The sequence below is a fragment of the Chiloscyllium plagiosum genome, unplaced genomic scaffold (genome assembly GCF_037043375.1).
Source record: "Chiloscyllium plagiosum isolate Xiang-an unplaced genomic scaffold, Cpla_swu_hap1 HiC_scaffold_7, whole genome shotgun sequence".
NCBI lineage: Eukaryota > Metazoa > Chordata > Chondrichthyes > Orectolobiformes > Hemiscylliidae > Chiloscyllium > Chiloscyllium plagiosum.
Genome location: NW_028270145.1, coordinates 56,513,044 through 56,539,715, shown reverse-complemented (window position 1 = coordinate 56,539,715; position 26,672 = coordinate 56,513,044). Strand labels below are relative to the sequence as shown.

Here is a 26,672-nt window from a genome sequence, read left to right as displayed (position 1 = left end):
GTCCCAATAACCAAATAATTTAAAAGGGAGAGGAACAGACAAAGGCAGCACATGGTGAGGGGGGGGGGAGAGAGAGAGACAGACAGAGAGAAAGAAAGAAAGAAAGAAAGAAAGAGAGAGAGACAGAGACAGAGAGAGAGAGACAGAGAGAAACCCACACTGCTAACTGACACAGCAGTGAACTTGCACAGTTACTGCCTTTGCTGTTTGAATTCATATATCGCTAGACATCGGTGTGCATCTGGGAAAATTAACAAACAGTGAAATTCACAACTGATCATGGAGGAATCTGTTTGGGAGAGGTCACAGCACAGAGACAGTTAAGATAATAGTTTTAAGTATGGCCTGGGGCCGTGTTTTAAGGATGCAGTAATGAATAGAGTGGGTTCTTTCTTAATTATATGTTTTATTGAGATATGTTACTTGATTAAAGTTAAAAATATAAGACATTAGTATTCAGTTAGCCCGGAGCAGTGTTTCGTAGAGCAATAAGACGGTGCTATTTTCGAGGTCTGCAGATTGGAAGAAGCAAAAATGGCCTTTAGTAGAGTGTATGCTCTTCTTGTTAGATATGGGAGTTTAGGGAGAGTTTACGTGTTACTGAGGATTATATCTGCAATAAATGCCGTTGGTTGCAAATCCTATCAGATCGAATCGAACAGTTGGAGTGACAGATAGAGGCAATGAGAAATTTACAAGGGGGTGTGATGGGTGGCAGTTATAGGAAGGGAGAAAAGTAGCAGATACAGTCACATAGATGGGGGTTAACTCCAGAAAAGGTAAGAGAGGTAGGCAGTTAGTGCAGGTGTCCTCTGTGGCTATAACCATTTCAAACAAGTATGCTGTTTTGGAAAATGTAAGGGGTAGTGGATTCTCAAGGGAATGTAGCACAAACAGTTAAGTTTCTGGTATTGAGACTGGCTCGAATGCAATGTGGGGGTACGTCAAGTTCCAAGAGATCAACTGTGTTAGGGGACCTTCTAGTCTGAGGCACAGACAGACATTTCGGTGGCCAGCAGAGAAAAATCAGAATGGTGTATGCTTCCCTGGTGCCAGGATCAAGGATGTTTCAGAGATGGAGCAGAATGTTCTCAAGGGGGAGAGGGCCCAGCAGGAGGTCATTGTACATACTGGAATAGAAAGGGAAAAAGTTGAGATTCTGAAGAAAGAATACAGAGAGTAAGGCAGGAATTTAAAAAGGAGGTCCTCGAGAATAGGAATATCTGGATTACTTCCGGTGCTACAAGGATAGGAATAGGGGAATGGAGCAGATGAATGCATGGCTGAGGTGCTGGTGTATGGAAGAAGGATTCACATTTTTGCATCATTGGAATCTCTTTTGGGGTAGAAGTGACCTGTACAAGAAGGACAGATTGCACCTAAATTGAAAGTAGACTAACATACTGGCAGGGAGATTTGCTAGAGTTGCTCGGGACGACTTAAACTAGTAAGGTGAGGCGTGGGACCCAGGGAGATAGTGAGGAAATAGATCAATCTGAGACTGGTACAGCTGAGAATAGAAGCGAGCCAAACAGTCAGGACAGGCAGGGACAAAGCAGAATACAAGGTAGGAACGATAAATTAAACTGCATTTATTTCAATGCAAGGGGCCTAACAGGGAAGGCAGATGAACTCAGGGCATGGTTAGGAACATAGGACTGGGATATCATAGCAATTATGGAAACATGGCTCAGGGATGGGCAGGACTGGCAGCTTAATGTTCCTGCATACAAATGCAACAGGAAGGATAGAAAGGGAGGCAAGAGAGGAGGGGGAGTCGCGTTTTTGATAAGGGGATAGCATTACAGCTGCACTGAGGGAGAATATTCCCGGAAATACATCCAGGGAAGTTATTTGGGTGGAACTGAGAAATACGAAAGGGATGATTATTGGGGTTGTATTACAGACTCTCAAATAGTCAGAGGGAAATTGAGAAACAAATTTGTAAGTAGATTTTAGTTATCTGTAAGAATAATAAGGTGGTTATGGTAGGGTATTTTAACTTTCCAAACATAGACTGGGACTGCCATAGGATTAAGAGTTTAGATGGAGAGGAACTTGTTAAGCATGTACAAGAACATTTTCTGATTCAGTATATGGATGTACCCACCAGAGGGTGCAAAACTTGACCTACTCTTGGGAAATAAGGCAGGGCAGGTGACTGGGGTGTCAGTAGGGGAGGACTTTGGGGTGAGCGATCATAATTCTATTAGATTTAAAATAGTGATGAAAAGGATAGACCAGATCTAAAAGTTGAAGTTCTAAATTGGAGAAAGGCTAATTTTGACAGTATTAGGCAAGAACTTTCAAAAGCTCATTGAGGGGAGATGTTCGCAGGTAAAGGGATGGCTGGAAAATGGGAAGCCTTCAGTAACAAGATAACGAGAGTGCAGAGACAGTATATTTGTGTTAGGGTGAAAGCAACGGCTGGTAGGTATACAGAATGCTGGATGACTAAAGAAACTGAGAGTTGGTTAAGAAAAAGAAGGAAGCATATGTCAGGTATAGACAGAATAGATCAAGTGAATCATTAGAGTACAAAGCCAATAGGAATATACTTAAGAGGGAAATCAAGAGGGCAAAAAGGGGACATGAGATAGCTTTGGAAAAAAAAAGTTAAGGAGAATCCAAAGGGTTTTTACAAATACATTAAGGACAAAAGGACAACGAGGGAGAGAATAGGGCTCCTCAAAGATCAGCAAGGAGGCCTTTGGGTGGAGGCACAGGAGATAGAGGAGATATTAAATGTGAATTTTGCATCAGTGTTTACTGTGGAAAAGGATATGGAATATATAGAATGTAAGGAAATAGATGGTGACATCTTGAAAAATGTTCATATTACAGAGGAGGAGGTGCTGGATGTCTTGAAACAGATAAAGGTGGATAAATCCCCAGGACCCAATCAAGTGTATCCTAGAACTCTGTGGGAAGCTAGGGAAGTGATTGCTGGACCTCTTACTGACATAGTTGTGTCATCGATAGTCACAGGTGAGGTGCCGGAAGACTGGAGGTTGGCTAACGTGGTGCCACTGTTCAAGTGAAGTGGTAAGGACAAGCCAGGGAACTATAGACCAGTGAGCCTGACATCGGTGGCGGGCAAGTTGTTGGAGGGAATCCTGAGGGAAACGATGTACATTTATTTGGAAAGGCAAGGACTGATTAGGGATAGTCAACATGGCGTTGTGTGTGGGAAATCATGTCTCACAAACTTGATTGAATTTTTTGAAGAATAAACAAAAAGGATTAATGAGGGCAGAGCAGTCTATATGGACTTCAGTAAGGTATTCGACAAGATTCCCCATAGGAGACTGATTAGCAAGGTTAGATCTCATGGAATGCAGGGAGAACTTGCTATTTGGATACAGAACTGGCTCAAAGGTAGAAGACAGAAGGTGGTAGTGGAGGGTTGTTTTTAAGTTGAGAGGCCTGTCACCAGTGGAGTGCCACAAGGATCGTGCTGGGTCCACTACTTTTCTTCATTTATGGAAATGATTTGGATGTGAGCTTAAGAGGTATAGTTAGTAAGTTTGAAGATGACACCAAAATTTGAGATGTGGTGGACAGCAAAGTACATTACCTTGGATTATAACAGGAGCTTGACCAGATGGGCCAATGGGCTGAGGAGTGTCAGATGGAGTTTAATTTAAATAAATGCGAGATTTTGGGAAAACAAATCTTAGCAGGACTTATACACCTAATGGTAAGATCCCTAGGGATTGTTACTGAGTAAAGAGACTTTGGAGCGCAGGCTCATAGCTCCTTGAAAGTAGAGTCGCAGGTAGATAGGATAGTGAAGAAGGCATTTGGTATGCTTTCCTTTATTGGTCAGAGTATTGAGTACAGGAGTTGGGAGGTCATGTTGCAGCTGTACAGGGCATTGGTCAGGCCACTTTTGGAACATTGCGTGCAATTCTGGTCTCCTTCCTGTCGGAAAGATGTTGTGAAACTTGAAAGGGTTCAGAAAAGATTTACAAGGATGTTGCCAGTGTTGGAGGATTTGAGCCATAGGGAGAGGTTGAACAGGCTGGAGCTTTTTCCCTGGAGTGTCGGAGGCTGAGAGGTGACCCGATAGAGGTTTATAAAATCATGATGGGCATGGATAGGGTAAATAGACAAGGTTTTTTCCTGGAGTGAGGAGTTCAGAAATAGAGGGCATAGGTTTAGGGTCAGAGGGGGAACATAAAAAAGAGTCCTAAGGGGCAACCTTTTCACACAGAGGGTGGTGTGTGTGTGGAATGGGCTGCCAGAGGAAGTGATGGAGGCTAGTATAATTGCAACATTTAAAAGATATCTGGATGGGTATATGAATAGGAAGGGTTTGGAGTAATATAGGCTGGGTGCTGGCAGGTGGCACTAGATTGGGTTGGGATATTTGGTCAGCATGATCGAGTTGGACCAAAGGGTCTGTTTCCGTGCTGTACATCTCTATGACTCTATAGGTTGTGCATCCACAAGCTAACAGGAGAATTACTCATTGCTTTTCACCTGCCCCAATGATATTTGCCCACAAAAAATAACACCTTCAATCGCAGGATCGAAGAGGTCAAGCTTTCCAAATAATAGTATGGTGCCAGAAATGCTTACTTCAACTCGAAGATGACTGTTGCAAGTGAATTTCTCCAGCAGCATTTTTTTTCCTCTCGTCCACACTGAAATAACTCTACAGAGGTCAGTATCTCATCACCGAGTCACCTTTTATTTACACAATCATAGAATTTGACACTGGGCCAGTTTCCTCAGAGGCAGCTCTCAGTGAACAGAACCTCTGACACTCCTGTTTATATCTGTCAGCTAGGACTCCCTGATTGGACCAGATTAACAGCCCCAATCAGGGAATGCATATTCTATGACATCCACCTGGCTTACCTGGTTACAACCACTATATGCAAATTTGCCCAGTGGTTAGGGACTTCAAATGTGTCAGGTTAATGCAAAGGTTGTGTTGTCTGCTCAGTGTCAGAATTGCAGAAGTCTCCTTGTACTGGAAACAAATGTGGACTGGGAGTGGAAGAATGCAGCTATCATGGTCTTAGTATTAACTAATTACAAAGGTCGAACCAAGAACAATATTTTGCTGTGAGGTGAGAGGAATTACGGTCCAAATTAAAATGTAGAACCTCAAAAGGCAATAACTACTGGATTGTAACGTGATCATGACACAGGTGAGACAATTAAACATATGGTTCAAAATGTTATGTGGAAAGAGGGGATTTTGATCAATGGGGCATAACACCAGTATTGGGGAATGAAGGAGCTGCCCCTTTGCCATGAGTGAAACTTAAATTGTGTTGAGATTAGCATCCTGGCATGTCATAAAACTAGGGCTGTTGATGGGGCTTTAAGCTAATAAACTGTGGGAAATGGAGTGGTGATGACAATTTAAGCTTTGAAGGGGTTAAAATGTCAAGCAAATAGTTCAATATAGATATGTGGATAAGTGATGCACAATGGGACAGGAAGAGACAAAAAATTTAATGTTAGTAGCTCATTACCAAATAGGATTTTAGCAGAGTGATGATATCTGAATGCAGAAATTCTTTTAAAAAAGATAAACTAAAATCATAATTTCATTATGGGGTCATTCAGCCTATTGAATCCATGCTATCTCTCTATACAAAAATCCAGTCAGTTGAATTTTCCTGCACGATCCCTGCAGCCCAGCAAGTTTATTTCCTACAAACACTCTTCCAATATATTATTGAAATTATTGATCACCTCCATTTCCACCAAACTCATAAGGCAGAAAGTTCTAGGTCATTCTCACTTGTTGTGTAAAAGATTCTTCCTCATGCCTCAACCGTTGTGAACAACTGAGATGTAAAGAAAACATAGGAATCTAATTGCAGTGGGATAGAGTTAGCTTACATTTTCCTTTATGGCAGTTCAGGAGACTGGCAATACATACAAGTTATTCCGCTTATTCAGTTATTCAAGATGGCAGCATTGGCATGGTAGGTCCATCTGCTCCAGGCCAGCCCCATTCATTTTTCTCTTCTCTCTCCTTCTCGTCTTTTTTTATTTACCTTCCAGTTCTGCAGAAAGTGGCAATAGCATCGCTGGAAGCGTGGCAGCAGCTATAGATCCCAAGTGGTGCCAGCTGGAGGTCCGGTGTGGAGAAGTGACTATAGGCCTCAGCCCAATGTGGTCACAACGAACCCCAAGTGTTGGTAAAGAAGGTCCCCAGACATCTGTGATGTCCACAGCAGGAAGCCTGATGTTTCCCAGAAAGCAGGCCAAAGCTGAGGAGACTGAGCCCTGGCAGGGAGTGCACTTAAGAAAGACTGTTGAACTTTATTCTTTACTTACCATTATTCTTTTATTTATCTACCAATACTTTATTTCTTTATTTTTCTACTTATACAAGAACAATAGTAACACTTTACTTGTAACTTTGTTTCTCTATGTTACTACTTGGACCTAAGTTTTGTATCTAGGTACCTTCATATAACAATCTTTCAAAAGATTGATAGAATGGAAAAGATGGAGCAGTAGCCTTGTTAATCAAGGATGAAACCAGGGCAATAGTAAGAAAGAATATCAGATCAAAAGATTAAGGATGACAATCAGCATGGTTGGAGATCATCCTTTGACTAAGTGGTGATGAGCTGCCTTTTTGGATCTCTGCTGTCCAGGTGGAAATTCCACAATTTTGACCCAGTGACAATGAGGAATAGTTTTATATTTCCAAGTCAGGATGGCAAGTGCCTTGGAGGGGAACTTATATCTGATGGTATTCCTATATATGTGCTGCTCTTGTCCTTCTAAATCGAAGTGATTGAGTGTTTCTGTCTAAGGATCTTTGGCAAATGTCTGCAGTGCATCTTATAAATAAGTCACATCGCTGTTTCTGAGTGTCAATGTTGGAGGGAGTGAATGTTTGTGGATGTTGGTGCCAATCAAGAGGGCTGCTTCGTCCTGGATGATGTTAAACTTCTTGAGTGTTGTTGGAGTGGCACTCATCCAGGAAAGTTGTTAGTATTCCATCATCCTCCTAACTTGTGTCTTATAGACAGTAGACAGGCTTTGGAAAGTCAGGAGGTGAGGTACTCACTGCAATATTGCTAGCCTCTCACCTACTTTTGTAGCTACTGTATTTAAGTGGCAAGTCCAATCAAGTTTCTGATCTATGGGCCCCCCCCCCACCAAAGATGTTGATAGTGGGGGATTCAGTAATGGTAACACCATTGATGGTAAGTTTGTCTCTCATTGGAGATAGTCATTGCTTAGCATTTGTGTTGCACAAATGTCACTTGCCACTTTTCACCACAAGCTTGAATATTGTCCAGATTTTGTTGCATTTGAACAGAGACTACTTCAGAAGCTGAGGGATCTTATCCATTTTAATTGTATCACATTTCATACTTCTAAACTCCAGCAGTATTGGTCAAATTTGCTAAGCTATTACTCATAGATATACTTCATCCCAAATCAAGATTCTTAAACTTAACCAAAACCAATAAGATAGGTATGAGTTGGCTAAAGTCAAATTGGGTAAACAGACTCAAAGATATTGCAATAAATACTCAGCGGGAAACATTGAAAGAAATTAATCAAAATGTTCAACAAAAATATGGCTTTTTAAAAACAGAAGTTCAGTAAGAAAGGCCCACCTATAGCTTACGTACAAAATAAAGGATAGTCTTTAATTTAAAAGGCCTGTAGTCAGGATTGTTATTGAAGTGTTTGGAACCTCCAAAGGTTCCAAGATGCTAAAAAGTGGAAGAGAACACTAGAATTATCCACTCAGGATTATAAAACAGATGGAAGAGCTGTTACAATATAAAAATTAGAGTAGCTAAACTCAATGTTGGTTCATTAGAAGCAGAGGCTTCAAAAACTATGAAGGAAATGAAGAAACGGAAGACTGAGCAAATATTTTCTATCTGTCTATACAGTAGAAGAAACCACCTACATGTCAGCATTGAGGATGATCAAAGGGTGACAAAGTTACTAAGATAAGTTTTTGTTTCTGGTTTGTTTCCATGGGATTTGGTCATTGCTGGTAAATTTGTTGTCCATCCTCAACTGCACTTGACCTGAGTGGGTTGCGAGGCAATGTGGATCTAAAGTCACACATAGGCCAGACCAGGTAAAGATGGCAGATTGTTTTTCCTATTAGTGAATGAGATGGATTTTTAGAAAAATCGATGATAGCTTCTTGGTTGCCTTTACTGAAATGAGCTTTTAATCCCTGAATTTTTAAATTACATCTAAATTTCACCAGCTCTTATGATGGGATTTGAAACCTTGTTCTAAGAGCATTAATTAGTTTCAACCTTTGGATTACTAGTCCAGCAATATTATCAGTATGCCTCCATCTCTTTGTGAATTAGGAGTGAGTGTAGAGGTAGGGTAACAGCTGGATGAGTGTAGGAGTTGTACTACAGTTAGGTTGGTGAGAAGGTCGGGTGACAGGTGTAAGTAGGACAGATAGACAGTAGCAGGTGGGTAAGAGGAAAATGCCAGGTTGATAAAGGGGTAGGTTACAATTGGGTGAAGGAGTAGTGTGGCAGCTAAGTGGGTGAGGTAGTTAATTACAGGAAGGTGGGTGTAGTGATAGTAACAGGTACGTGGATAAAGGGGTTGAGTTAGCCTATTAAGCATGCTCCACCAATCAGTATGATCATGGCTGGTCATCTACTTCAATGCCTTTTTCCCACACTGTCCCCATGTCTATTTATGACATTGGTGTTTAGAAATCTGTCAAACTCTGTAAACATATTCAATGATTTAGCTTCCATAGTCCTTTGGGGTAGACAACTTCAAAGATTCACAACACAGAGCAAACAAAATTCTAATTGTTGTCCTAAGTGGGTGCCTGCATGTTCTGAAATTGTGTCCATGGTTCTTGACTACCCAATCAGGGGAAGCATCCTATTGCACCTATCCTATCAATCACTTTACATATCTTGTATGTTTCAAAAAGGTTACCTCAAATTCTTCCGAACTCTCGAGAACACAGACCCAGTTTCCCTAATCTCTCTTCAGAGGAGAATCCCACCATCCTGGGTACAAGTCTGGTGAACTTTCATTGTACTCCAACAACAGCAATAATATCCTTCCAAAGGTAAGGTACCAAAACTGCACACAGGATTCCAGGTGCAGTCTCAACAAACCTCAATAGAATTGAAGCAAGACTTAACTCCTCTTGTCCTCAAATTCTCTTGTAATACTCTTCCTAATAATTTGATGCATCAGCAGGTTAGCATTTAGGTGATTTGTTAGCAAGGATATTTACATCCATCTGTAAGTCTGTACTTCCTCATCTCTTACTATTTAAGACCCTGTGGATATTCATAATTTTCCACGTTGTTTCTTAACATAAATTATCCGGACTCTGCCTGTAATGGACCCACGTTTGGCTTAGCCAATCATTTCCTTTTTATGTACTTACCGAAGCTTGAATAGTCTATCATTGGTTTACATTTTCCTTTATCAATTTCTTGGTCCTCCTTTGCTGTAACATCTCTAAATTCTCAAGTTTAATACTGTTTCTGGCAACAGTAAGGCCTTTTCTTTTAATTGCAAACAATGCCCAACTTCATTTGTTAGGCAAAGTTGACTGACATTTTTAGGTCTTCATGCCTTGAAAGAATGTATAGTTACTATAAACTATGCAATAATTCTTTTAAAAACTATCCATTGTCTATGTCCTGTCAAATCCTTTAATTGATTTTCCCAATCCACCTCAGCCAATTTGATCCTCATATGTTCAAAATGTCAACAAACGACACTGACCTCCGACTAACTACCTCACTTTCAAACATAACATAAAATTCTATTTTATGGTTACCATCCCCAAATATTCCTTTACAACCAGATTATTAATTAGCCTTTTCACTTTCCATAATACTAGATCTAAAATGCCCTGTTCTCTAGTCAGTTCCTCAACATGCTGCCAGAGAAAATCATCCTTAACTTATTCTAGAAACTCATCATCCACAGCATTAATGCTCATTCGGCTTACCCAATTTATATGCAGATTGAAGTCACCCATTAATACTGCATTATCCATTTACTTTATTCTTTAATCTCCTGATTAATACCTTGCCCACACTATCAATACTGTTTGGTCGCCCATAAATAACTCTTATTAATGTTTGCTGTCCTTTGCAATTTCTTAGCTCTAATCAAACTGATTCCACACTTTGTTCTTTCAACTTGAGATCACCCCTTACTAATGTACTTATCCCATCCTTATTCTCAGGGCTACAGCATCTCCCTTTCCTTTTTGCCTATTCATGCTACATTTTCAAAATCCTTGAATATTCAGTTCCTAATCTTGGTCTCCTTGCAGTTATGTTTCAGCAATGGCAATTAGATCACACCTATTAACCTATATTTGGCTTTTAATCACCTACCTTGTTACAAATGCTGTTTGCATTCAGGGTGGAGTGCCCTTAACTTTTTTTAATGTTATTCAATATCCTAACTTAGTCAATATTCACCTTAATGTTTCCTGCCTTCTAAATTTACTTGCCACTTTGCTACTTCCTGTTACCAACTTCCTTCAAATTTGAATCACCCTTTAGGTGCTCAATCCTATGAAAAGCTGGCTTAAACTCCACATCACAGTACCAGCAAATTTCCCTGGGAGTATATTAGTCTCAGTTCTGTTAAGGTGTAACCCTTCCACCTTGTACAGTTCCAATCTGGCCCAAAACTGCACAAAATGTCTCAGACATCTCATGCTATCCCACCTACATCAATTTTCTAGTTCAATCAATAATTCTCCTATTCATATGCCCATTATCACATGGCAATGGAAATCCTACTGAAATTACTGTTTTTGAGGGTGTGATTTTCAATTGCCTTCTTAACTCTCTAAAATCTGCTTTCAGAACCTCACCTCCCTTCCTATCTATACTACCAGTACCAATGTGGACCACAACCTTTGAGTGCCACTCTCACCCAGAAGGTTGTCCTGTGGCCATCCCTTGACCCTGGCATCAGGGAGACATCCAGGAGTCATGTTTATCAGCACACAAACAACTAATTCCCTGATTTTTGGATTCCACTATCATAATTTTCTTCCACTCATCTTCCTCCCTTCTTGAGCTATCTATGGTGCCACAGACTTGGCTCTAGTTGCGCTCTTCTGAGGAACCAATGGTCTTACCAGTATCAAAAATGAAAAACCAATTAGCAAGTAAAACAGACTCAGGGAAATCTGCATCACCTGCCTCTTAATCTGCTTGGTGGACATCAATTCACTGAATTTACCTGTTGACCACCTCCCTAAACACACAATCATGTATTTCTTTGCACCGAAAATGCACAACTCAGTGACTCCAGCTCCAAGAAAAAGAAAAACAAATTGCTGGAAAAGCTCAGCACATCTGGGAGCATCTGTGGAGAGAAATCAGAGTTAATGTTTTCGGTTAAGGCACTCTTCCTCAGAAATCATCCGGAAAATTTAACTCTGATTTCTCTCCACAGATGCTACCAAGACCTGCAGAGCTTTTTCAACAATTTCTGTTTTAGCTTTTGATTTACAGCATGCGCAGTTCTTTTGGTTTTTATTCAGTGACTCCAGCTACTGCTCAATTTCCCAAACCCATTGTTCACAATTCTGCAACTGGTTTCTAAGTCCAGAATTGCCATTTGAATACAAATTAGGAGCAGAAATAGGCCATCTTCAGGTCTGGGTGAAAGTGAGGACTGCAGCTGCTGGAGATCAGAGTTAAGATTAGAGTGGTGCTGGAAAACCACAGCAGCATCCGAGAAACAGGAAAATCGACGTTTCGGGCAAAAGCCCTTCATCAGGAATGAGGTCTTCAGGTCTGCTCCACCATTCAATAAAATCATGACTGATCTGTTTGTGTTCCAAATTCTTATTTCCACCTATTTCCAATAATCTTTGATTCCCTTGCTTAAGAAGGAAACACCTAACACCACTTTAAAACTATTCAGCGACTCCACTTCCACCACCTTCTGCGGCTGAGGGTTCCAAAGTCGCACAGCTCTCTAATAAAAAGACGTTCCCCTTATCTCTGTCATAAACAGTCAACTTCTAATTTTAAAATACTGTCCCCAAGTTCTGGACACACCCATAAGAATAATCATCCTTTCCACACCCATCTTGTCAAGACCATTATAAACTTCAATCAAAGCATACTCGCCCTCAGAACTCCAGTTAGAATAAGCTTAGCACATCCATTCTTCCTCATAAGACAATCCGCTCATTCTAGGTATCAACCTCGGAAACCTCCCACAGGCTGGAGTATGCATGTTTCACTTGGCTGAGCTGACTTACATACTTTTAAGTTTAATAATTACTTACTACAATTGGAATAATTAGAATAACATACCAATTACCCACCAATAAGCATCTTTACCAGCTAACAGTTCACAAAGCTAAACTCCTGCTATATATCCCTCTTGAGCAATTTTTAATTCCTATTCTGCTGGAGGCTAACAAAATTGGAAAAAAGGAGTACATCCCTCTCTTCCTCCCTAACTTGTCAGAATTTCAGGTTTTCATTTAATTACAGCTGGGGATAGTTAGCAAGTTAATGGTTATATCGATGACAGGTAGAATCAGGTGGGTGGATGAGGGGATATTGTTGCGGGTGAATAGGATATATAAATGGTTGAGGGGATCAGGGGGCTATTAAGTGGTTATGAGGTAATTAGTCAAATGGGCAAGGGTAGATGATGACAGGTGTGGACAGGAAGGGTTAGTGTGGCAGGTGGGAATGGGTGAGGGGTTAAGCTGGCAGGTAGGTAAAGAGATGGCTTGTCAGGTGTCTGAGGGCCTAGGATGGCTGGTAACTGGGTGATGGCGTAGTGTGACATATTAGTTGGTAAGGGCTAAGTGTCAAGTGCCTCAGGTTTGGTTAAGAGAGGGGTTTTCTTGGGTGTTAGGATATGAGATGTCAGTTTTGTGGGCAGTAGTGCTGGTCAGTTGCCTGGAAAAAGGGGCTTGAGTTGGATGTTTGGGCTGGTGCTGATGAGTGAGAGCGTATTTTGGATGTCAATGTAAGTAGTTTGGGATCAGACATGCAGATTGGCTACACCATGTTCTCTGCTAATAACATTGCTAGGCCCTTTCCTGTATACAAAAATCACAAACAGGTTTCAGCATTGAAGGTGCTCAGGCATGTGATAATCATTCAGATGAAGTGGTTGGTGAAGTTTACTTGTTTTTCATCTCAATTTGACCAGACATGGGTGAGTCATGAACCATGATCCTTGTGCCCAGAAAATGCAGCATATTTTGTTAACAGTATTTTATGCATTCAAATTGCTGTTACTGCTGTTTGCTACTGGCTTGAGAAAAAAGAAAATAGACAGATAAATTCAGCTAAATGCACGTCATATTATGGCTTTGCATGAAACTATATGATACACAAAAATAATGTAATATTCTCAGATTGTAAAACAGACATTGGCTGGTACTTTTCAGAAGTTGCAGAAGTCCCATGGCTCAATTGAGGTTGGAGCAGGTAGAGCAGCTATCACTTTTCCCAAACTGGCAAAATAGTATAGCAGTAGGAAGGTATTGGGCATGTTACCTGGTACTTTGCCCTGCCATTTTGCCAGCTTTCCAACTTCAATTCAGCTGTCAGGGCTTGAAAATTTTCAGCTGTTGCATGAATTTAATAAGTCCTCAACCTGAGAAAAGAGTATCTAATTTGTCCAGTCAAAGACAAATATCAAAGAGACTTTAGCGAGTTTTGAGAAGATTTGTAGCTCAGGTTGAGGTTTTGGTTGTAGGTTTGCTCTCTAAACTGAAAGGTTCATTTCCAGACGTTTCATTACCTTACTAGGTAACACCTTCAGCAGACTTTATGCAAAGCAATGCTGAAACTCCCTGCTTTCTGTTTATCTGTTTGGGTTTCTTTGGGTTGATGTTAATTCCTGTGGTGAAGTCATTTCCTGTTCCTTTTCTCGGGGGGTGGTAGATGGGGTCTAATTCGATGTGTTTGTTGATAGTTCTGGTTGGAATTCTCATGCATGTCTTTGTTTGGCTTGTCCTAGGATGGATGTATTGTCCCAGTCGAAGTGGTGACCTTCCTCATCCGTATGTGAGGATACTAGTGAGAAAGGGTCATGTCTTTTTGCAGCTAGTTGATGTTCATGTATCCTGGTGGCTAGTTTTCTGCCTGTTTATCCAATGTATTGTTTGTTACAGTCCTTGCACGGTATTTTGTAAATGACGTTAGTTTTGCTCATTGTCTGTATAGGGTCTTTCAAGTTCATTAGCTGCTGTTGGTGGGTTTGTGGGCTACCATGATGCCAAGGGGTCTGAGTAGTCTGGCAGTCATTTCTGAGATGTCTTTGATGTAGGGGAGAGTGGCTAGGGTTTCTGGATGTGTTTTGTCTGCTTGTTTGGGTTTGTTGCTGAGAAATCGGCAGACTGCGTTCATTGGGTACCCATTCATTTTGAACACGCGGTATAGGTGATTTTCCTCTGCTCTGCATAGTTCCTGTGTGCTGCAGAGTGTTTTGGCTCATTGAAATATTATTCTGATGCAGCTTCGTTTGTGGGTGTTGGGATGATTGCTTTTGTAGTTCAATATTTGGTCTATATGTGTTGTTTTTCTGTAGACGTTCCCCATTGGCTGTTTGCTCTACTGTGACAGTTTGTTGTTGTTGTTTTCCTCCTCTTTAGTGAATTTTATGCCAGTAAGGGTATTATTGATGGTCTTGAAGGTTTCCTCTAACTTGTTTCGTTTAGTGATGACAAAGGTGTCATCAACCAGAACTCTATCAACAAACACATCAAGTTAGACCCCATCTACCACCCCCTGAGAAAAGGAACAGGAAGTGACTTCACCACAGGAAATAAAATCACCAAAGGAAATGACATCACCAACCCAAAGAAACCCAAACATATAAATAGAAAGCAGGAAATTTCAGCATTGCTTTGCATAAAGTCCACTGAAGATGTTACCTAGTAAGGCAATGAAACGTCTGGAAATGAACCTTTCAGCTCAGCAAGCAAACCTGCATCCATCAAAGAAACCTGTTAAGTTTTGTGGCCTATCCAGAAACAATCTGACCAGGTGACATATCTAATTTGAGGCATGGAGAGGTCATTGACATGAAAAGAGATTAGCATTACACTTGATGTTCAATGCCAATTCTAAGGATCAAAAAAATTCTAAAGTTTGATCAACAACTGGAATTTGAGATACATTGACTTTTCAAGTTGTACAGCTAAATGTAAGTGCCTCATTACTATCTTTCTCCCACAAGCTACTTATATTGAAACAGCAAGTGTTTCAAATTACATCTAAGTTATCTAGAGAGAAAATGGAGGAAAGAATGCTGTAAGGCATAAGAGGAATCTGCTAAGATTTGTTAAAAGTAAAAAAGTTCCAAGAAAAATATCCATATTACAGAGGAGAAATTGCTGGATGTCTTGAAATGTATAAAAGTGTATAAATCTCTAGGACCTGATCAGGTGTATCCTCGAACTCTATGGAAAGCTAGGAAAGTGATTACTGGGCTCCTTGCTGAGATATTTGTATCATTTATAGCCACAGGTGAGGTGCCGGAAGACTTGTATTGGAGATTTACAAGGGTGTTGCCAGGGTTGGAGAATTTGAGCTACAGGGAGTGGTTGAATAGGCTGGAGCTGTTTTCCCTGGAGCGTCAGAGGCTGAGGGGTAACCTCATAGAGGTTTATAAAATCATGGATAGGATAAATAGACAAAGTCTTTTCCCTGGGGTGGGGGAGTCCAGAACTAGAGGTCATAGGTTTAGGGTGAGAGGGGAAATATATAAAAGAGACCTAAGGGGCAACTTTTTAACATCAGAGGATGGTACGTGTATGGAATGATCTACCAGAGGAAGTGGCGGAGGCTAGTACAATTGCAACATTTAAAACGCATCTGGATGGGTATACGAATAGGAAGGGTTTGAAGGGATATGGGCCGGGTGCTGGCAAGTGGGACTAGATTGGGTTGGGATATCTGGTTGGCATGGACGAGTTGGACCGAAGGGTCTGTTTCTGTACTGTACATCTCTATGACTCTATATATGAAGAATGCAAAATATTTCAACACTGATACACAGACATATACAAAAATCGCTTCTTATCTAAGAACTTTATGTCCAAGCCAGATAAAATTCTCCAGATCCCTTGGTTGTCAAGCAAAGGGTAGAATGAAGCCTTTTCTCTTGTAAAACATCAGTGATTTTTCAATACTATAAAAAGAAATAACTTGTATCATCCATAAATTCACTGCATTGTCGATCTGAAATGTATTCCTTATAAAATCCTACAAAGGAAATATGCTACTCACCAATACTGCAGAAGATTAAAATCATGCATCATAATAAGTGTTGGCAATACTACTTGGAACCTATAGACTTATACACATTGGAAGGTTATCTTGTCATTACTGATAAACTAAGAGTATCTGCCAAAATTGGCAATTTGAAAGAAAGGACTTAAATAATAAATATACTGAGGATTAGCAAGAATTTAAGTGTCCTTTGGATTCAAATCAAGTCCAGAAACAAGGAGTGAAACCTCTTTCAATCTCTAACTTGATTTGCCTTGATTGAAATAGTTTTCTTAATATCAATTCATTTTTAGCACAACATGGAAAGTTCGTGCATCATATTTTCATTACTATAAGAAAGAAATCTGAATTGCAGCTTGAGATCCACTTTTTGCTCCTTGGACCCTATTCCCACCAAACTGCTGACCACTTCCATTCCTGGAACCATGTTAGGTGATATTGTAAACTGTTCTCTCTTCTTAGGTACTGTGTACTTCCCCTTCAAGGCTATCATTATCTACCTACCCTGATTCTCCTGATGTTGGAAATTATTGTTCATTCTTCCAAACCCTTTTCCTTTCCAGAGACCTGGGGTACATTGTCACCTCTCAAATTGCCCAGATTTCCCATAAAATGACTTCATGTTTTTACCTCTCTCGTCAGATTCCACCCTACCACAGGACTGAAATGGACTTTATCCTAAATAAGTGCAACCATTATAAATAGTGTGTCCTCCGCCTTCATGACCTGTCTGCAATCTTTGAGATGGTTGACCACACCACCCTTTTCCAGCTTCTCTTCTTCAATTGCCCAGTTGGATACTTCCTAAATCAGAACACAGACAAATTTTCTTTTTCCTCATATTTGAATCCCATCAAGTCCTTTCCTCTCATTATCTTTGTGCTCACTGATCTAACTTGGCTCCTGGCCTGGCAATGCCTCAATTTTAAATTTCTTAGCTATTTTCAAATCCTTTTATTGCTGTAACTCTCCTTATCTCTGGAATATACAACCTTCTAAGGTCTTTGTACTTTTTGAATTTTGGCCCCTTGTGAATTCCCAATTTTCAGCATTTCCTCAATGGTACGTATTTCCCCAGCTTCACATTCAGCTGCCTAAGTGCGAAACAATGGAATTCCCTCTCTGGGATCTTTGCCTCTTTTAAATTTTCCTCTTTGACCAAACTTTTGGTCATCTATCCTAATATCTCCTGTTTCAGTAAGACTCCGTTTCCAATAAGACTCTGGTGAAGTTCTTTGGGACATTTTACTATGTTAAACAATCTAAATCAATGCAATTGTTTTTTTTCAATTGATTTACGGAAACTGATCAACATTCAATATAGGAATGAGATAGCTGAAAACAAAATTGCAAGTGACAAAAAAACTGTGAAGTAATCCATTCGCACTATTTATTTACCAGCCAGGTTGAATTCAACATGCCGCTTCTTTATATCCATGTTCTGTTGTTTTTTGGGAGATTGTTTTGATTCCAGATTTGTTAATTTCTCCATTTGACTACTTGATGGTGCAGTGTGCTCTGAAATTAAATTAAATTTAAATAATTAAAGATTTGTTGTGCTTATGTTTATGTGTTTGTTTTAATTTCCTTTAACCACCCATTCCTCTGAATCATGTGTCACAGCTGAGGGTCCAAGTCAGATGTAAGGTGCTCATTGGAAATTGTGCACATGGGTGATACACCAGTCTTCTGATATCACCCTGTTGGCCCTCTGTTCTCATGCCTGGTCCATTCCTCCAGGCAATGTAAGCACCAAAATGGCTGCCATTTGTTTTTTTCAAACATTCCTCCATCATGACCAAGCATGTAGATGAGGGTAGAACATTTGACATGGTATACATAGACTTCAGTAAAGCCTTTGATAAGGTTCCTCATGGTAGGCCTTTGGAGAAAATGCAGAGGCATGGAATTGAGGGTGATTTAGCAGTTTGGATTAGAAACTGGCTTTCTGAAAGAAGACAGGAAGTGGCGGTTGATGGAAAATATTCAGCCTAGAGTCCGGTCACCAGTGGTATGCCACAAAGATCCGTTTTGGGACCACTGCTGTTTGTCATTTTTATAAATGACTTAGACGCAGGCATAGGTGGATGGATTAGTAAATTTGCAGACAATACTAAAGTCGGTGGAGTAGTGGACAGTATGGAAGAATGTTACAGGTTGCAGGGGGACTTGGATAAACTGCAGAATTGGGCTGAGAGGTGGCAAATAGAGTTCAATGCAGCTAAACGTGAGGTGGTGCACTTTGGGAAGAATAACAGGAAGGCAGAGTACTGGGTCGATGGAAGGTTTCTTGGTAGTGTGGATGTGCAGGACTATATTCCAAACTTCCAGCTCAGCACTGTCCCCATGACTTGTCTGGACTTGTCCTACCTGCCTATCTCCTTTTCCACCTATCCACTCCACTCTCTCCTCCCTGACCTATCACCTTCATCCCCTCCCCAACTCACCTATTGTACTCTATGCTACTTTCTCCTCACCCCCACCCTCCTCTAGCTTATCTCTCCACGCTTCAGGCTCTCTGCCTTTATTCCTGATGAAGGGCTTTTGCCCGAAACATCAATTTCACTGCTCCTTGGATGCTGCCTGAACTGCTGTGCTCTTCCAGCACCACTAATCCAGAATCTGGATGTGCAGGGGGACCTTGGGGTCCATGTACATAGATTCCTGAAAGTTGCCACCCAGGTGGATAGTGCTGTTAAGAAGGCGTTTCATTACTAGAGGGACTGAGTTCTGCAGCCGCAATATCATGCTGCAACTATACAAAACGCTGGTGTGGCCACACTTGGAATATTGTGTACAGTTCTGGTCCCCATATTTCGGGAAGGATGTGGAAGCATTGGAAAAGGTGCAGAGGAGATTTACCAGGATGTTTCCTGGTCTGGAGGGAAGGTCTTATGAGGAAATGCTGAGAGACCTGAACCTCTTCTCATTGGCATGAAGAAGGCTAAGAGGGCATTTGATAGAGACATACAAGATGATCAGAGGATTAGATAAGGTAGACAGTGAAAATCTTTTTCCTAGGATGATGATGTCAGACTGTACAAGAGGGCATAACTACAAAGTGAGGGGTGATAGTTTTAAGACAGATGTCAGAGACAGGTTCTTTACGAAAACAGTGGTAAGGGTGTGGAATGCCCTACCTGCTAATGTAGTAAACTCAGCCACATTAAGGAGATTTAAACAATCCTTAGATAAGCATATGGATGATGATGGGATAGTGAAGGGGGACGAGCTGAGAATAGTTCACAGGTCGGCGCAACATTGAGGGCCGAAGGGCCCATTCTGCACTGTAGTGTTCTATGAGGTTCCTATTTCTAAGGTGTTCTCAGTGTCTCCAATTGGATCATCATCTTCAAAAATCACAGCTTCTCACTACTGCTGACAATAGTAAGGGGTCGGTACTGGGAAATAGTTTGGCCATCTGGCTCCTAATGCTGGATTGAAAATCCAGCTCAGGTTTCTCATGTAGCCCTGATTCATTTCTCAAACTAGCTACATATAATGTGAAGCTTATGGCACAATACAAACAGAAGCAATTAACTAAATATGGTGAAAGATGTCTGACTACAGAATTGTATTTCAAAAATGTTAAATTAAGTATTGTAAAACCTTTTGAAGAATTATTTGTTAATAAAATAATTGCAGATGAGTTTTCGAAGTTACTGCATTTTGGCAGTAGTTAAAATAATTGGAAGATATTGTCTAAGGAGCCTTTGTAAATTTCCAGAGCGTATCTTGTAGATTGTACACACGGCTGCTATTGAGTGTTGGGTGTGGAGGGAGTAGATGTTTGTGGATGTGGCGCCAATCAAGTGGGCTGCTTATTCCTGGATGGTGTCAAGCTTCTTGAGTGTTGTTGGACTTGTACTCATCGAGGGAAGTGGACAGTATTCCATCACTCTCCTGACTTGTTCCTTGTTGATGGTGGACTGGCTTTGGGAGTCAGTAGGTGAGTTACTCGCTGCAGTATTGCCAGCCTCTGACCTGCTCTTGCAACCACTGTATTTATATGGTGAGTCTAGTTTAATTTCTGGTAAATGGTAACTCCCGCAATGCTGATAGTGAGGGATTCAATGATGGTAATGCCACTGAATGTCAAGGGGACAGGGCTTAGATTGTGTTGTATTAGAGTTTGTCATTGCATGCAATTTTTATGATTGGAATGTTACATGCCATTATTCAGCTCAAGTCTGGTTATTGTCCAGGTTTTGCTAGATTTGGAACTTGGATCTGAGGGGTTGCAAATGGTGCTGAACATTGTGCCCTAATTGGTGAACATTCCCATATCTGACCTTATGATGAGGGAAGATCATTAATGAAGCAGCTGAAGATGGATGGACCTGAGACACTACCTGAATGAACTCCTGCAGCTGAGATGACTGACACCTAACATCCACAACCATCTTTCTATGTGCAAAGTATGATGCCAACCAGTAGAGAGCTTTGATTCTCGCTGATTCCGGTTTTGCTAGGGCTCCTTAATAGTACACTTGGTCAAATGCAGTCTTGATATCAAAGGCAGTCACTATCCCTTCAACTGTGGTAGCCAGCTCCTGTATCAATGTTTGAACCAATGTTGCAATGAGGTCAGGAGCTGAGTGGCCCTAACAAAATCCAGACTGGTACCAGCAAGCAGGCTGTTATTAAGAAAATGCTGCTTCATTGTACTGTTGATGACACCTTACAAATGATCAAGTGTAGACTCTGGGGCAGTAAAAGGCTGGGTTGGATTTGTCCTGCTTTTTTTACGTACAGGAAATACCAAGGCAATTTTTCACATTTTTGGGTTGATCTGTAGATCTGATAGATCTAATAGGTAGATCTGGTATGTAAATCTGATATGTGTTAGAGCTGTAGTTGAACTTGGCCAGGGGTGTGGCAGATTCTGGAACATAAGCCTTTAGCACTATTGCAGGAATATAGTCAGGACCATAGCCTTTACAGTAAGTACCAATCAAAAGGTGTGCCGCTGGAGGAGCACAGCAGCACACCATCTGAGGAGCAGGAGAATCGACATTTTGGGCATAAGCCCTTCATCAGGAATATGGAGGGGGAAGGAAGCTGAGAGATAAATGGGGAGCGGGGAAGGTAGCTGGGAAGGCAATAAATGGATGCAGGTAGGGAGTGATTGTGATAGGTTGGTGGGGAGGGTGGAACAAATGGATGGGAAGGAAGATGGACAGGTCAATAGGGCGATGCCAAATTGGAGGGTTGAATCTTTGATAAGGTGGGGGGGAGGGGAGATTTGGAAACTAGTAAATTTGATATTAATGCTGTCTGGTTGAAGGGTCCCAAAGCAGAAGATGAGGCGTTCTTCCTCCAGTTGTCAGGTGAAGAAGGCGTTTGGTATATTTTCCTTTATTGGTCAGATTATTGAGTACAGGAGTTAGGAGGTCATGTTGCGGCTGTACAGGACATTGGATAGGCCACTGTTGGAATATTGCGTGCAATTCTGGTCTCCTTCCTATCAGAAAGATGTGAAACTTCAAAGAATTCAGAAAACATTTACAACAATGTTGCCAGGTTTGGAGGATTTGAGTTATAGGGAGGGGTTGAATAGGCTAGGGCTGTTTTCCCTGAAGTGTTGGAGGCTGAGGGGTGACCTTATAGAAGTTTATAAAATCATGAGGGGCATGGATAGGATAATAGACAAAAGTCTTTTCCCTGGGGTGGGGGAGTCCAGAACTAAAGGGTATAGGTTTAGGGTGAGAAGGGAAAGATATAGAAGAGGCCTAAGAGGCAACTTTTTCAGCTGCAGGAGGGTGGTACCTGTATGGAATGAGCTGCCAGAGGAAGTGGTGGAGGCTGGTACAATTGTAACATTTAAAGGCATCTAGATGGGTATATGAATAGGAAGGAGTTTGGAAGGATATGCGCCGAGTGCTGGCAGGTGGGACTAGATTGGGTTGGGATATCTGGTCGGCATGAACAAGTTGGACCAAAGGGTATGTTTCCGTGCTATACATCTCTATGACTCTATGACAATTGTTACTACATTTAGAGAACATTGCTAGTCATCATGCATAATATTGAGATAAAGTAAACGTAAGAAATGACAAGAAGTAATTTGTGAAGTAATCCACTGCAATATATAATTACCAATAATCGTGGATTCAACATGCTGTTTCTTAACATTCATGTTCTGTTGTTTCTCAGAAGACCTTTTAGACTCAGGGTTTACTAACTTTTTTAGTTCACCATTTGGTGATGCAGACTGTTCTGAAAGGAAAAGAAAATATAAATACTTAGAAACAAATAGCAAATATCCTTTTAGTTACGTTTATCCTTAAGGCTGTGTTTTATTTTTCTTAACTACACCACCTGACTGAACCTTAACTCTTAATTTACTATCGATATTTTCCAAATGAATCACAAATAAAATAACATCTTCTTATGATGCAATACAAATAAAAACAATTAAGTTAATGTGGTAAACAAGCCAACTGTAGATTACAAAACAAATATCTTCAGACAAGCCTAAACTTATTTGTTACATTTGGTAAAACATTTGTTTACATAAACATCTTGGATGTTTTTAGGCATCTTGGAAGTAGCATTTATGTTCTTGTGCAGTGGTTAAAATAACTACTGAACTCCCTGTTTACAAAATAAATGAATCACAAAAGTGTGAAAGTGAGTTCTGCATTTTATTTGATTACTCATCATAAATCCTCTAATAAACATTAACTCATAATCTGGATGGTATGACAGAGAGGCTGTCTTATCCAATGGGAAAAGTTGTCCTTCAGATGAGATATTCAACATCAAATACCTCACAGCAGAGAGGAAACTTTGATATAATTTTTCATAACACTGGAGATGAAGAAAGCCTGTCTGTACTATAGTTCCTCAAAGTGCTGTACCAGCTAAACAAAAATAAATATACAAATATGGCAGCCATAATTATTTGATTATTTAAAAACATCTAATGTTTTGGATATCAGTGATATTGACGTTAAAATGTCTTCAACATCTGCAATCACTTGCAAATATAAAATAGGAGAAAGTGAGGATTGCAGATGCTGGAAATCAGAGTCGTAGAGTGTCGTGCTGGAAAAGCACAGCCGGTTTCAGCACTACACTCTTCGACTCTGGATTCTCCTGCTCATCAGATGCTGTCTGACCAGCTGCGTTTTTCCAGCAACAAATCTTCGGCAAAAATAAAATGTCTGATTCTAAGATAATGATCATGAATTTCTTTATCTCAAGGAATTTGCTTATCTTTAAATTATGGATAAACCTTGCAGATTTTTTTGTTATAAAAAAGGACCAGTGTAAACAGAGTACATCTTGTAAACTATCAACAATCTTTCAATGAGCCCAAGTGTTAACAGAAAGGAACTCTGATGAGGTGGCAACACAAGTGGATAAGGTGATCAAGAAGGCATAGGGCATGCTTGCTTTCATCAGTCAAGGCACAGAGTACAAAAAATGGCAAATTATGTTGCAGCTGTATAGAACTTTAAGTTAGGCCACTTTTGAAGTATTGCACAGTTCTGGTCATCACACTACCAGAAGACGTGGAGGCTTTGGAGAGGGTACAGAAGACATTTACCAGGTTGTTGCCTGGTTTGCTATGAGCAAAGATTGAACAAACTTGGTTTGTTTTCGCTTGAACGTTGAAGGATGAGGGGCAACCTGACAGAAGTTTACAAAATTATGAGAGGAACGGGTAGAATGGATAGTCAGAACCTTTTTCCCAGGGTGGAAACATCAATTACTAGGTCATTTAGGTTTAAGGTAAAAGACAGAAAGTTTAAAGAAGATGTGAGAGGCAAGTCATTTTTTACAAAGTGAAAGCACTGCCTGAGGAGGTGGTAGAAGCCGATACAATAGGCATCTTGACAGATATATGAAGTGACAGGGAATATTGGCTTATGGTCAATATAGAGGTAAAATGTTTTTAGTTTAGAAAGGTATCATATGTCGGCACAAGCCTGGTGAACCGAAAGGCCTGCTCCTGTTCAGTATTGGTCATTGTTCTTTGTTTAATTGAAGAACACCATCTAGAAAAATGAGCTATATATGTAGTCCTCCTCTCATGTGTGTTTCATAAACGTGATTTGTCTGTAACACAATTTGTGAATTGCAGACTGTTATTTTTATAAAGTGAACTCCCAGCGCCAGAGACCCGGGTTCAATTCCCGCCTCAGGCGACTGACTGTGTGGAGTTTGCACGTTCTCCCCGTGTCTGCGTGGGTTTCCTCCGGGTGCTCCGGTTTCCTCCCACAGTCACAAAGATGTGCAGGTCAGGTGAATTGGCCATGCTAAATTGCCCGTAGTGTTAGGTAAGGGGGAAATGTAGGGGTATGGGTGGGTTAAGCTTCGGCGGGTCGGTGTGGACTTGTTGGGCCGAAGGGCCTGTTTCCACACTGTAAAGTAATCTAAAGTAAAGTAATCTAAACTCCCGTTTGCCGGTAAGTGATTCCATTCCTGTATTAGATTTATTCTGCTAGCACATCTATTGCAACAGGTTTTTGTGTGTGTGTTTTTTTGCTTCTAACTACAACTAAGGTAGGAGAAGCAAAAACTGGAATATTTTGCTGGAGTGCTTACTAGGATCATGCATGGAGTTGGGGGAGTTGGGGGTCAAGGAGTGGGAAGAGAGAGGGAGAGAGATAGGTAGCAAAAGAAGGTGCAAATACACAGATGTCCAGCAAGTGTTGGAGTAAGCAGGGCCTTTTTTTAAGCAGAGACTCAGTTGCTGGCTATCTGAAGCTTCAACACACGGCAACTTTACAAAGGGAGGGTGTATGTGTGTGTGGAAGGGGGAGGTGTGAAACCTCAGCTCTCCCCACCCCACCCAACCCCAAGTTATGCCTGATCCAAAGTTCACCCAGTCTCTGTTTGAAAGAGAGGGGTGAGGATCTAAGATTCTCGGACCCTCATTCTCTCTGAAACCTGAGATCCTTCAAAACTTACAGCCTATCAGAGCATCTCAGCCCTTTAGCAACCCCCTCAAAAAAAACGAAATTTTAATTGCGCCAAAACAAAACTTCCAAAAGTTTCACAATCACGAAGTTTAATAGCAGAGAGCCAGGTTCTGGATAAACTCCACTCCACAAGGAGTCGGGAATACAATACATTGGGAAATTTCATTGTAACAACTTGGCATTTCTGTAACTGACCTGAGATGGACAGGTTCACTAAAGTGGAGTCTGTAACCCTGTTTTTTTTCTAGAGGTCCCATTACTTCTATTGCGCGATTTTCTATAACACAACGTCCCACGGGAACACAACCACTACATAGAAACATAGAACATTACAGCGCAATACAGGCCTTTTGGCCCTCAATGTTGTGCCAACCTGTGGAATCAATCTATCTTACACTATTCCAATTTCACCCATATGTTTATTCAATGACCATTTAAATGTCCTTAAAGTTGGCGAGTCTGCTACAGTTGCAGGAAGGGCGTTCCACAACCCTACTACTCTCTGAGTAAAGAAACACCTCTGACATCTGTCCTATATCTATCACCCCTCAATTTAAAGCTATGTCCCCTTGTAGCCACCTTATAGGAGAACTAACTGTATGGGCTTAATGTGCTGACACCCACTGACAGTAATCATCAATGGATTGCAAACATTTTGTCCTAATACACTGAAAACCATTTAAAGTTGGAACAGTTGGGTCACGAACTTAGATGTCCAAACACTAATTCTATCATAACTTGCTGCTGAAATGAAAATCATATAGAAATTTCAATCTTCAAATTAAAATCTGAAGGCTTAAAAGCAAATATACAGAAGTTAAGGAGATCTATATAGAAATGACAATTAATTATGAATCACAGCAGAACTGTTTTGGGGGAATAAAACAAATTATGGATCAAATTTTGGAGAAGATGGTTCAGTGAAACAACAAAATAGATGCCAAAAGACACTGGTATGTGTCCACAACATAAAACCAAACATTAATTTGAAATATATTACTTCTAAAATCTGATTAAGGAATGTAGTATACATCCATATTCAAGAAGATTAAAATTATTCATCATAATAAATGTTGAAACTACAACTTAGACTTTATCAGGAAGCATTGTCATTATTGGCAAATTGAGAAAGTGTTTACCAAAACTGGTATTATGAGGTGACTTTAAAAATATGAAAAGAGTACGTTCTGAGGGTTAGGAGAAAGAATAGGTTATTGTTCTTCTACCTTTGGATTCAAACCAAATTTCTGAAACGTAATGAAACATCTCTCAACCTGTTGTCCCAAAATGTCCCAAATAAAACACGTGTTTTTCAGTTTGAATTCATTCTTCAATTCTTCATTTGTCATTTTGATAAGTTTGTAATGGTACAACTTATTTAGACCAAGCATGAAAACTGAATTGATTAGTTTGACATCACTGACATGTAGATACTTCATTATTATTATTATATTTTTGAATATTCATGTTAGATGGTGGT

General features: G+C 40.5%; 1 protein-coding gene across 3 annotated transcripts in view; it reads right to left on the bottom strand.

Annotated features, from left to right (window-relative positions):
* erich2 (glutamate-rich 2) overlaps positions 1–26,672 on the bottom strand; it is a 256,997-nt gene that overhangs the window by 113,791 nt on the left and 116,534 nt on the right. For all 3 annotated transcript variants that reach the window (XM_043693703.2, XM_087989049.1, XM_043693704.2), the window contains 2 exons: positions 22,359–22,478; positions 17,658–17,777 (listed from right to left, as the gene is read on the bottom strand). In XM_043693703.2, coding sequence (XP_043549638.1) covers positions 17,658–17,777; positions 22,359–22,478 — 240 coding nt within the window. The remainder of the gene's footprint in view (positions 1–17,657; positions 17,778–22,358; positions 22,479–26,672) is intronic.